At 36.4% G+C, this 13,152-nt stretch overlaps 2 protein-coding genes across 6 annotated transcripts in view; one reads left to right on the top strand and one right to left on the bottom strand.

Moving 5' to 3' along the window:
• Positions 1 to 12,194, bottom strand: part of LOC147875194 (uncharacterized) — a 131,883-nt gene extending 119,689 nt beyond the window's left edge. For 2 of the 3 annotated variants that reach the window (XM_087342882.1, XM_087342888.1), the window contains exons 1-2: positions 12,018 to 12,194; positions 8,419 to 8,622 (exon numbers count right to left, since the gene is read on the bottom strand). In XM_087342882.1, coding sequence (XP_087199008.1) covers positions 8,419 to 8,622; positions 12,018 to 12,045 — 232 coding nt within the window. In that variant the 5' untranslated portion in view covers positions 12,046 to 12,194. Of the gene's footprint in view, positions 1 to 3,432; positions 3,939 to 8,418; positions 8,623 to 12,017 lie in introns of those variants that run through there. The other variant, XM_087342885.1, reaches the window with a different exon arrangement.
• ci (transcriptional activator cubitus interruptus) overlaps positions 1 to 13,152 on the top strand; it is a 223,752-nt gene that overhangs the window by 15,883 nt on the left and 194,717 nt on the right. Inside the window, exon 1 of one of the 3 annotated variants that reach the window (XM_022064114.2) lies at positions 7,306 to 7,837. The exons of 1 other annotated variant lie outside the window; for it this stretch is intronic. The gene's annotated coding sequence lies outside the window, so the exon portion shown is untranslated. Of the gene's footprint in view, positions 1 to 7,305; positions 7,838 to 12,223; positions 12,307 to 13,152 lie in introns of those variants that run through there. One more of the 3 variants, XM_022064113.2, reaches the window with a different exon arrangement.

The following is a 13,152-nucleotide window of genomic DNA, read 5'->3' as shown; positions in this document are numbered from 1 at the left end:
AAATTATTTCCTTAAAAATCATCAACTAATTGATCTTCTTAACCGAGACTCATTTTTGTGAAAAGTCCTGCTCAAAAATATTTATGTTTATCTAACATTTAGCATGTTATGCTGCTGTGTTCCATGAAGGAGAAACAAGCAATACACACAGAATTTAAATATGCCATTAGCAGCAAAGCGAGAGAGAATGTGTTGCAGACCTGATATTAGAAACACATTACGGAGTGAAATATTGAAGAGTGTTTGTTCCCTTCACTAAATATTATTATTAAGATCAAATAAAAGAGAATGAGATGGACAGGATGCATAACACACATGAGTAAGAATATAAAGTCGTACACCATATTAGCCAAACAACCCTGAAAGGAAACAGCCACTTGGAAAACCTGGCCGTCGATGAGAGGCGTATGTAAATGGATAATATTAAAGTGGATCTTTCTACATGAAGATGAGAAATGGATTAATCTGGAACCAAAGTGTCCACTGGTCGGCTTTCGTGAACATGTTAATCCATGGCGGTACATTTCTTAACCAGCAGAGCGTATATTAGATTCTAAAGGACTCTGTTCCATGGAGTTACTCAGTTGTGGAACTGGAAAGGGTTTTCGCAATTTCACTGATCTAAACACAGTCGCCGATCATAGTACTGATGAGAGCTGCACTGCGGGTGACGATGCGACAGACAATTCCACCTTCAGGTACAAGCCAGAGGAAACATTGTTAGAATGCGGCCGGGTTTATTGGGGTGATTATGTCTTTCACTCTACGAGGGTTCAGCAAAGGCGATTCCTGTTGGATTCCCAAGTTATCCCTTCTTTTCCTCTGATTTGCCGCGCGGCTTTTCAATACAAATAAGACATGACAAGTCAAGAACCACCCTTCATTCACCCCTCTTTCTTCCATCACTCCTCTCACCATCTGGTGGAGAACGGTCGCCACCATAGATACAGCAATCAAGCTACTAGCTCCTTCCGACAAGAAAAGTATAGTGTATTTTCTCCTTGACGACCGTCTCCAACCTCAATTATACACAGCATTGTTGATGGCCATTCAACACGGCGGTGTAGGGTTCACCGCTTAACATGGCCGCATGCCGGTAACAGTGAGAAGAATTGGTCAGGCAATACACCGACTAGCCGGGTAAAACGGGGTTCGGTTCCCGGTGGGGTACAAATATTTTCTTCGCTGCAATTTCTAGACTGTTCTTGAGACTCTCAGAGTAACCAGTCTTTCCTCCGGAGTAAAGCTGCCGGGGCGTGAACCTAACCACTATGGCTTGAGGATAAGAATGATGGAGATATATCTCAACTCCCTTATACTACGTGGACAAATTTACCTTTACTTTTATTTTGGTAACGAAGCGAGAGACAGAGTTCCTAGTTCGTGGGTGAAATAACGTTTCGGTCGGGTTCTTGTTAAATCACTTCACCCTCGAATTCAAATTCCGAAGACAAATATTTGATATTCAAGGACTATCTTAAACACAATTTTCATAGACAAACTCGTTGGTCTAATGCTCAGTTACTCCATGTAATAGAGTTCGTCTTGTGAAGCTCTTATTGTCGTTTAGCGGGTCAAAATACATACCACCTTTTTAAGAAAGTCAAAAATTTCATCCCCGTCTTTGCAGGAACCTGTACTACAGGTACATTTTTCCTGTCTGAATGACAGTCTTTTTTAAATTCTTTAATAGTCGATTTACTAATTCATTACACTCACAAAATTAACTCTTGAAGAAAGCAGAGCTATATTTGATTACTGATTTGTTTTATTCGCCCTTAGCTAAAGTTTGGATAGGCCTCTATCAACCCGTAATTTAGACAATTTCAACCCAAATAAACTCGCACGTAGTTGTTATTAATGAAGTCATTAGTTTCTCGGTATGGGAGAGCGACACAGAAATTAATATCACTCGTTCTGCACGACATAGCTGGCCACTTAATCTGGACTCAAACACAAAGCGACTTCTTGTCTGCTCTTTCCGCTGTCCAAACGCACATAAAAACTTCTTCTAATCTGCAGCTAGTTCCTATATGATTTATTTTAAAACTACTGTTGAAATCTAACAGAAAGAAAAAGACACGAATGTTTTTTTTTGTCCCTCGTCAGATGGACCCAAAATAACATTTTAGGACGAGACACACTCTTCGTCTCCAACTTACATAGGAAATGACGTTACTAGTCTACCGACTTCCGGTGAGTAAAAAACTTGACGGTTATATGTATTATATTTTTTATCTGTCTTGCGTCTTTTGTACCACGTGTGGAGAGCTTTAAACGTCCTGCTGAATACACCGCCTCTATCTGTAGCCAAGAGAAACAAATCGTTAGCCAGAAAGGTCTCCGATTTTATAGACATTGCAATATGGGATATATTTATAAAGCTCAGCCACTCTTTTTCAACGGTGTGTTATGAATCTTCCTTTCTCTTCAATGTATTCAGGATCATTTTTTTTAAATTTGCTACTCAATCACATTTTCTTTACAACAAACATGCCTATGACAGGGAGTAAGGCTGATAATTTTCTTGCGAATGAAAATCAGACTTGTCCAAAAAAATCACTTTTACGTACAATACAAAATTCGCAGCTTTTCACAGTCTGCAAATTTCAATATATATATATATATATATATATATATATATATATATATATATATACCTCTTATTCTGAAACAACCAAAACTACAGGTATGAACTAACTCAAGTTTTTCTAGTTTACTTTCTATAAAAGGGAATAAATTACGATTAGGTTAGTCTCAAAAGTATCCTTAAAGTGTGAGAAGCGTCTCATTTCCGAGGCTATAAGAAGGAGCAAAGTTGTATAATAATCTGAATTTTAGTTCTGAAATGAAATAGCTACTTTTCCAGAAATTATTACAGTCTAATTTAATTAACTTTCCTATAAACGAAATTTATGTTATTTTAATGTGAATCACATAATTAATTTATGTATGGTTTATCTTCGAATCTATTTAAAAACTTTCGATGAAGTGTGGTCTGGATTCTATACCAATACATGTAGGACAAATTCTATTTTGATCTAACCTAAAGTTCATATAAATAAGTTACAAACATTAATAGAAAATATAACTATAAATAAGCTACCCGACCAAGAAAAATGTTAACCGCCTTTATTACATGACGACCTCCGTCGCCCTCCAGAGGTTAGAGTACTTCTGTTTCGTGTACGAGAGGTTCCGAGATCAAATCTCTGATCGGAAACCGGCTGTCCTCACTGAGGTTTTTCTTGGCTATGCTCAGTCTCTAAAGGCAAATGCCAGGATAATATCTAACATTAGAACAGGACCGCTTCCTTCCACATCCGTTCCAAATCATTATTTATTAATCATGGTACCATTCTACACTATATAATCAGGACTGTCAACGTCGTTAAATAAACTTAAATAAATATACTGATAAACAGACGAAAGTTGGTAATACCCTATGCGTTTCTTCAGACAAAAGGTGCGTAGGAAACACGGGGGGAAAAAATAAAGAAGAGAAAGGAAGGGGTACTAATTTTTATAAAAAAATGTTCAATTTATCTTTAGTAACCTGAAGAGAACAACTTTAGTGACTTTTGCTACTCAAACGTTGGTACCTTCGCGTGGGTTGAATGCACGTTTTGAGCCGCTAAATAACAACCTAAAAACGCAGGCCAACTCGAATTGCGCCCGGGGGGACGGCGAACAGAGCACCAACAGTCAGGGCCCCCTCGTGCACATCATTGCACATCCTATACAAGTCCTAATTATGTGGGATAATCACTTAATCATGCCAGGACCTCGGTCACGACTTGCCATGCTGCAGTGTAGCCCGTTGTTCTTCGGCTTCGCTGTAACATCTTTCGTTCCTTCCTTCAGCAATCTCGTTTACAGTTTTGTTTCCATCATACTTGTTTCCTTTCTATTTGTCAAAAGGGAACTGAACTCACCCGCTAAAATAAAAAATATTTTAATATATATGAGACTATTTCTTAAATAATAATTGCAACTACAATGCTAGTTTATGTTACCTGTCACTCCAAATGTTAGGTCTATCACCTTCGCGTTGAAAAATAAGTTTCTACCCTGACTAGAGCATCAAGCAAAACCAGATCAGTTCCTGAAGCCACTTAATGTAAGATATTTAACCAATTAGCCTGCATATTTCCAAATTTTCTCTCGCGTTGCACCTGTGCGCCATGACGTAGCTACAGACACTCTCCTTTCAATTATCAAAAAAATATCACAGTGAATGTTATCTTCGTATGGTTAAAGATGGCGGATTTTGATATATAAGTCATGACGTACTGAAATGCAATATTATCGTTCCATTAGAATTATTTCTATTTGTCCATGATACTTGCCTAATATAAAAGATGCATACCAAGAACTATTATTATTTTTTTATTATTACCTTTATGAAATTACGAAACTCTACCTATTTCACTTTCAGCCATAAGCAACTTGACCGATAGGGCACCTGAAGTGTCTGTGAATAATCTGGACCATATTTACAGTGCAGCCGAAACCGAAGGGCTCATCATAAAATAACATATTTGTACCTAAACGTTCACACAGTAACACAGACATCATGGACTGCCCACTCTTTCCTTGTGTATAATTAAATATACAGCAAATTAACTGGACTTCAAAACAAACTGTGTATCTTAACGAGGTCTCTACCTTTGTGTTGATTTTTATACTAGAAAGAATGAAATCTGTTGACAAATTTCAGTCCAGGTTCAACTCCCCTTCACTCTTATGGGATCAGTCATAATGGTAATTTGTTATACGTTTCAGGGTTGGAAAACAATGTAGACGCAGGTAGAAAATAATTGTGTTTAATTTTATGAATTTTGTGCAAAGAATACCTGAAATCGAATACAAAGTGTCCGACTTAATTTCTTTCCGATTCCGATTATTGTATCCTGCAATATGGCTGACATCAACTTCCACGTCACTGCCCTGTGTTCCATTTCATATCATCCAGTTCGGATTGTTTCTCACAATAATTACCTCGATGAACCAAATATTGAAATGTTCATATAAACAATAAGCAACAAAGAATATACAGGTTAACTGTTTCCTTCAAGAGTCAGAAGTCAGTATTTCAGCCACTTTTTCAAAAATAATCTGTACTTTACGATCGTAAATGTTAAACATTAATAATATGATACAACAATGAAACTAAGCGTAATATGGATTTGTATGTAAAAACAATGTCACACAAATGCTTAGTTATTTAATTTCTTATTACAATATTATAGATTTCGAGAAAGTTCTTGCCCAATGTAGGATAACGAGTAAAGAAATAAAAGTACTTGGTCACTTACAACATAAAATAAACATTCCGTAGACACGACTACAAAATTCAACCAATACTCATTCAGAACTGTACAATTTTAGAACAGAAGAGGTTTAATATTACGCGGCCTACACTTTTAATCAACGAAAAGGAAATTGGAAAGACGTTTACGTGCCTTCAGTCAATAAAAGAACGAGTGTGTCTAAAGAATGAGTTTGAGTTAAGTAAAAAAAGAGGCCTAGTTATCAAATTTGCAATGAAAACTGTTCCAAATACATGTTTCTGTTCACATTTCTTCTTTTATTTTCTCGTTGTCTTCACAATTACTCAGTTGTTTCATTCTTAGTTAATTCGTTTAAACACTGACTTTACGTAATATGAACCGGTTAATATTTCTACTGTAGTATTTCAATAAACCAGATATTATTAGCCTACGCTCCTTGATTATAAAAATTCATTAATTTATTAACTATAAATGAGTAATCAAATAGTGAATAATGAATTAAGAAGTCATCCAGTAAAGGTTTGATAAGATATAATTTTCTTTTTGTCAAACCAAAAAAGTGATGTTGCTAACAAAGTTCATACACCTACTGGGTGGCCAAAAATTTGGCACGTTACTTGGTAGTATTTCATGAAAAAGTTCTGAGGACAGAAAATGGATGGAAGTGGCTTAAGATCGTGACCAATTGCAAGTTTTGTTCTTAGAGATACCGATATTCAATGGTTATATTCTTCTATTATAGTACAGATTAGTCCCATTGCTCTCCGCGTATCCGCGGTTTTATTCAACATTAAGAACTGCATCAATATTCTACCAGCGGATAAATCTTGAAGCCTATTACGTGAATCGAAACGTCTCCAGGCTTATCATGAAGTACGATTCAAATAATAAGGTTAGCATCAAAGAATTCTAGCTCCAGTTCAACATTAAAATGGCGATTGTTATACGTTTCCGTAATATGCTACGATACGCAGGAGAGCAACCCCCGTGTAAAACGAGAACCACCTGTATTAATTTTCTGTCAGGTATCAAGCATACGGTGTTTTGCGTATTCGCTAAAATATAGTGTTGGTCTCCCCTGCGTACTGTGGTAAGAATAATTCTGGGCTTTGATTATATTTGGGCGGTGTCTGTCTTGGTTTTATGGAGCTCTATAATGGTCAGCCATCATGAGGTATAATGATGAAGAACTTCGAAACCGTGGGCTGGATGCAGGAAAGAGAATCACGTATCAATAATGTTAACGTAATACCCTACAAGTCAATCAGAACAGCGACTCTATCATCTTCTACTTTTCGTTACATTATCGTTGTCTCGATATTAGTACAGCCTATTCATCCACCTGCGTGTTTACCAGATATGACTCAGCTGTTCGGCCTCGATAGTTCAGCAAATAAAGTGACCGGTTTCAAATAACGACCGAGTCTTTAAGTCTGGCAGACACGCTGAGAAACTTCTATGCACGCATTGCTCGTAAAAGCTTTGAAGCTCTTTCTAAATTGCTAAAAGCTTGCAACCATGTTCATTTTTTATCTTTCTCATTCATGCTACCATGACCATATCATACTTCTTGACTTGTTTGCCACGAAGATATTTTTACTTGCATCAGTCCCGTCTGAAGGCCCTAATAATTTAAAAATACGTGTGAATATGACAGTCAACTCCCGAAACGTCCAGGTGATAGAAAATTTCCAATGCAGTGCTTCTATAACGAATCAAATACTGTCACTTTTAGAGAATTTATTTATATTTAAATGGAGAAATGTTGTGTTGAACTATTGTCAGCCCTGCAGGTAGTCGACAAAGAAAGATCGATATATACGATGCGCGATTATTGAATGTAATAGTGCAGTATTTGATTTTAGAAAAGATAAAATACATTTTAGAAGGATATAAATACACAAAAGGAGTGTAGTTTCTAGAAACAGTGATCCATCTGTGAGTGTACATAATCTAACACAGAAACCATTAGTTGCATATAGCTAAATCTACAAGTGCATCAAAAAGATTGAGTTACTTATATTCTGCTAATAGTTCTTTAGTGTTAAATGTTTAATAACATCAGTTTTTATGATCATGGAGTTAAGAATTATCTGCAGTTTTCTTAAGTCAGCATGTGAAGTGTGAATGTTATAGGAAATTTTTGATTCTCCCAAGTCATGAAAGTGGACTGGTAACCAAAATAAAACTTGTATCCCACAATGTAAACTTTTCAAGTACAACTCAGGTGACTAGAAATAGGTTATATGAAGCACTAGTACATACAAAACTGGCGTATGGTTTACCTGTATCAAAGAAGAAAGAAAACTTACATAAACACAGTCTGCAATAAGGGATCTACCAGTTAACTGTGTTTGGGAGTAAGGGCTAAACCTGCAATTGTGGGATTGAATGTGTCAGAAACTGATGTTACAGATACTGTAATTACATTAAAAAATGTCAATATAGGTAGAATAAAAGCATTGTAAGAGGCTGAAAGAACTGTGTGAAGACAGATCGAGTGGAACTAAAGATGATATCATCAAGGAAATCACATCAATACTGTGAGTGTTTTACTCTGATTAAATATTTTAGTTTTTAATTATATATTTCTAAAAAAAGTACTGTAGTCTGATGAAACATTGTGTGATGTAAATTATGGCAATTGTGCCTAAAATATTTACATTACTCCCAAACCTTTACAAAAAATTAAGCATTTTCTGTTAAATAATTGTGCTGTTATCCATAACCTCACATTTTCAGTTTTGTTAACTGCTTAACACAGGCCTCATTATTCTGTTGCCAGCACTTCCTAGCTCTTGGTTTAAGTCCCTTGAGCCAACAATGTACCTTGCTTGTGTGTTGATAATGTGAAAATTAAAAATTGTATTCAAAATTTACACAATATAAATTAAAATGTACCTGTTGAAGGTATGATCAATTTTGGTAACTCAATATCAACATCTATCTTAAAATTACCAAAAAAACTGGCATATCACTTTAATGACGTTCTAATCATCATCATCATCATCATTAGTTGCATTACAACCCTTTCCGGGTCTTGGCTCAAATGTCGGGAAGTGGGACGATAAGGACGCGATTAACTATGATCCTCTGCGCATGCGTGATTTGATGACTCACTTACCTTGATGAAGATTATCTCCAGCGATGTCAGTCTTTCCATGTGTAATAAACTTCAGAATGGCTGGACGGATTATCACGAAATCTGCAGAGTCGTCAGCTGAGACGATGGTGAATAAATTACCCATGATCCTCTGCGAATTCGTGATGTCATGGCCGCTGATGGCGTCATCGCAATTGATGACGTAATCAGCCTTGATGAGTTCGTCTGCATGTACAGGAAAAGTGTGCGCGTTAAATGTGGTGTAAAGAATACCTTCCGAATATATTTCTACCCCAAGAGAACGTATTTCCAATCTGGTTTTAATTGCGCTGAAGAGACAGGTTAATCTTTAACCATAACATTTATAACAACATGTTAACAATGTCTCCGTCAGTCATCGCTGCATATATGTAATTATCTCTCTCTCTCTCTACTCGCAAACTTCCTGCAGGTGGAAGCGAGGTGGACTTGCTGATACAATCTTACGGACGGTCTCTTCATAAACTGACAATGAGACGTACGTTAGGGCGCCGCCGTAACATATTAATGAATTGTGAGGTAGATTAATAGCTTTCATTTAACAACAATTTTTGCTTAAATTCAATCACAGAAACTTTATTTTTAAATTGTGTGTATTTATTCTTTAATTAGAGTCATTTTCGTTTCGAAGGTAAAATATAACGTGTGGAAGTGGGGGTATATCTCCATGGATTCTTGGCCTCCCTTTTAATAGAAGGTGAGTTGTTGTTGTTGCTTCTTGGCTCTATAACCCAGTTGTGGGTTTTCACCGCCTCATTTTTCGGAGGTTTCTCGGTCTTTGAAGTGTGCATTTGTGAGTAGTGAAGGTGAGTAGTCAGTTTTATGTCCCGGTCGCTTTGCCCTCCAGGAAGGAGCCCCCGCATCCATTAGTAATAAATCAGTGTGTGACAGAATTTAGAAGTAACCATTGGATCCGGCATATTTATAGAATGCAAAGAGAGAGATTTGTCAATTTACTTGAATATGTAGACCAGCTGGAGTAAGAAACCAAAGATTACATTTGGAAAGATACTAGAACCAATAAAATCAGAATTTGTTAGCAGATTTCTTATTTGTTCTGATTACAATTATGGCGTTGCTGAACATAATTATAGAAATATACTTTCGATTTGGCTTCGCTGCCTGTTGTAGAAGGACTTGTAGTTACGTTACTTATAAACTCAGATCTTCATCGAATTACAAAGCTTCAATATAAATAATTTAATTCTGTATGTGTACATATAACTTACATTTAATTATATGCTTACTGATCTATATGATGTCATGTAGTTTAAAAATTCCGACAGACGAAAAAGCTTACACAGTAACCGAGTCATGAGAATTGATTTGAAGCCATTGTATTTCTGTGCTTAAATTTTTCAATTGCAGGCTTTCTTCCTGCTTGATATGTGTCGCCATGTGTTACTCCGGATGTAACTCTTTACGTGCTTGGTCGTCCTTCCGGAAAAATGAGCCTCGAGTAAACCACTGTCACTCAACACCTAGCCCAGGGTCTGTATTGGGCTTGTGGTTTGCGTGAACGTTTGTTCATAGTTGACAGAGTTCATTATCATACGCAGTATTTGCTGTATAATTATAAGTAGTAGAGTAGTTTGAGACTAAAATAAATAAGTATTATTAAAAGAGACAAATTGAAATCTGTGCTATTTCGAAATTAAATGTGTTTAACTGACTAATATCCCTGGAAATAAAAGGCTAACTTTATATACATATTCGTTTAATGTAATTAGTTTTTGTTGTTATAAAATGTTTAAAAGCTGTTCCATCAGTCTAGCAACTCTTGACTATGAAGTACCCTTAAGACGAGGACGGTTCTCGAAAAGCTGATGTTTTTGCTTTTCAACCACCTTACACCGCTGGTAGTCCGAGAAGTCAAAATTGCGAAATGTGGCGAAGAAGAGGTCTAAAACTAAAACTGATAGTGTGAGGATGTCAAATGGATTCAACTGACTCATCATTCAGTGGCGGGCTGTTGTGAATACGGTACCACCCCTTCTGGCTTACATAACAATGAATAATATTTAGACCAGTTGATTGAAAATCTGTTATTTTCCAAGGAGGATTCAGCTCCGTGTATTAGTGAAAAAATGAAGAGCCTTTACTAAAATAAAGAGCGAGTTGTCACAGAATAATTTTGACATTAATTTAGAAGGTAGAGGAATGGAAGTCCTATATTTTTCATCTAAATCTAACCTAACCTGAAGACTTATTTTGTGATGCTTAAGTTTGTCGAATAAGAATACATTTTACCCGAAACACCACCTGTTAATTTCTTCGCTGTTTCTCTGATTATCATATCATTCACAGCTGAAACACAAAGCCTTAATCGTGCAGAGTAAATGTGTAATATTTGATTGAACAAGTACAGGAAAGTAACTGACGAAACTCCGAAATAAAATGATTAATGTGAAGTTTCACGTGTCTAAACAAAACCACAACACGTAGCATTACTAGTGCTACGTTAATTCTGGCAGCAGTATTTTGTGACGAAAAGTGAGTGTACTGCTATAGGTATTAGCAATGCTAATTCACTGCGATTACCATGGTCAATCTAGCCAACTATAACTTCTTGCCCTTTCCACGCAGACAACTCAATTACGTACCAGCGGACCGCCTCGACTGTGAACGGATCAGGGGGGCCATTTCTTCACTCAATCATTCTGGCAAGCGATACAGGGCAGAACTTGTTTCGTAAAATCACCTGCTCTAATCCAAAGCAATGCCATATAAGATTATTATACGTTACTAAAACTATTGAATCATTCCTTGTTACTCAACATGTAGGCCTGCATATTACAACAATAAAACCCTTAGTGTTCAAAATTACTTCATTTTACATCTCCAATATCGTAAGCTATTTATGAATAAACTCTGTCTCTGTATACCACGTAGCAAGTGAAAGCATTTTAATAGCGATATAGCACTTTATATGTAATCATATTGCTTCACGTCTTAATCAAAAAATATCTGTGTTTTTTTTCTATTTTGAAAGTTTTAACCACTACGTCAAGAATCCAAAGACAATTTTCACCGCTATGATGAGCACGATTATTTATTTGGCATATAATTAACTTATTAACGTATTGTGTAAAATTAATTGCAGGCAGGCTCTATCCAGAATTTTCTTTAAATAATTCTTTCAACTATATGAGGGGTTTGCAATCTTTCAAGGCTTGAGGGTTACACCCCCATTTCTGATTGACTCGCATGCTGCCAACCTATAAATGAGGACATTTATTAGGTAAACAAGGAAAACAGTTTTACATATTAATTAATTATTTTTAAAAATATTTGTTGATTTGTAGTTTTATTTACATAAGTTAATTTTTAGCTTAGGTTGTATCTATTTTCTATCACACAAGTTAATACCACATTTTAAATCAGCAAAGCTGCATTTTGAGTCGCAAAAGGGATTATTTTTTCTAATGGCCTTAACCAATTCATATTAAATGGTATTTTATATAGATATGTTAATCTGTAAAATGTAGTATTTTAGTAACTTGTGACGTGGTTTTCATACTCTGCTATTTTACAATTAGTGTTAGAAACATAAATAAAGCGTAAAATGAACTAAGATTTACCTGTGTTGCTAGTAAATGTGAGCCCCATTCGTCTGTCAGTCTGATCGGGCCATTCGATACTCCGACTCTTAGCACACCCAACTCGGCTCTGTTTCTGATGTCTTCGCTTCAGATGGCCTTTGTTGTCGACCTTTATTCCGGGCTCACTTCTTCTACGTATTTCTAAATGTTTGTTAGGGCAGCACAGTATTATACGCAGTTTGATGGAGCCAAGGATTCGAACAACCTCTTATAATTGATCGTTCTGCGAAGTGCTCCTATCGACTCTCACTTTTAATCTGCCGGAAATGTACGTATTGCGACGAACTTAATAAGATACAATATTTTGTATCTTTGGTGGTGGTCCTATTTTCTGTTCAGAGACTGTTCGTGAAGATCTAAATGTGCGTGTGTTGCGGGCCTAATTAGAACTTAAAAATTGTAGACTTTGCTGAATTTGATTCATATTTGTTTAGAATTTTTTCTATAGTCTATTTTGATTATTTTAATATCCTACTTCAGTTAAAAATAACCATGTTTTCGAACTTACCAAGTAATTGATTGGCACGTTACATATCTTCGGTAATGTTTGCAATAAGGAAAAGAAAAAGAACTGTAAATATTCTGTGACATGGAGGATACTGAAAAATGGATTTGTCACTGTTCTAGTCTAAAATAGCCTTAATATACATTCAAATTCAACATTAAACTAAATTACGCATGTTCTTTCTCAATGGTCTGAAATCATACTGAAGAAACTGAGGAAAACCATTGGCACCTCGCTGTTAGGGTAGTCGGCATTGACTAGAATTCGAACAGGGAACACCGGATTACGAAGCAGTAGTATCTCAACTTTGCAGACATAATACATAAGCACAACATCAAGTCTCAAGTTTTTGGAGGCTAAGGTGATGCGTTAAGTCAAACAGGGTAGGACCACAGAGGGAGGTGTCTATTAATCAAAGGCGCAATAAGATGTTAGATTTGAGAAAGCGACTGCAGGTCAAATTCTTCGGTGAGGAGGCCTTGTTCCCGCCCAAGTTGTGAAGAGCCAGAACGCCGGTGGCCTGATTCACGCACCTGGCTTCACCTCTCCCAGTTATTAGCTGGCCCACCAACCGTCTCGTGCGGCACTTGCATCTAGAATTTGATAATT

This window comes from Zootermopsis nevadensis, unplaced genomic scaffold (assembly GCF_977971745.1).
Source record: "Zootermopsis nevadensis isolate Lab colony 2312 unplaced genomic scaffold, Znev_1.0 Znev_ptg000001l, whole genome shotgun sequence".
Lineage (NCBI taxonomy): Eukaryota > Metazoa > Arthropoda > Insecta > Blattodea > Termopsidae > Zootermopsis > Zootermopsis nevadensis.
This window is presented reverse-complemented; position numbering and strand designations above follow the sequence as displayed.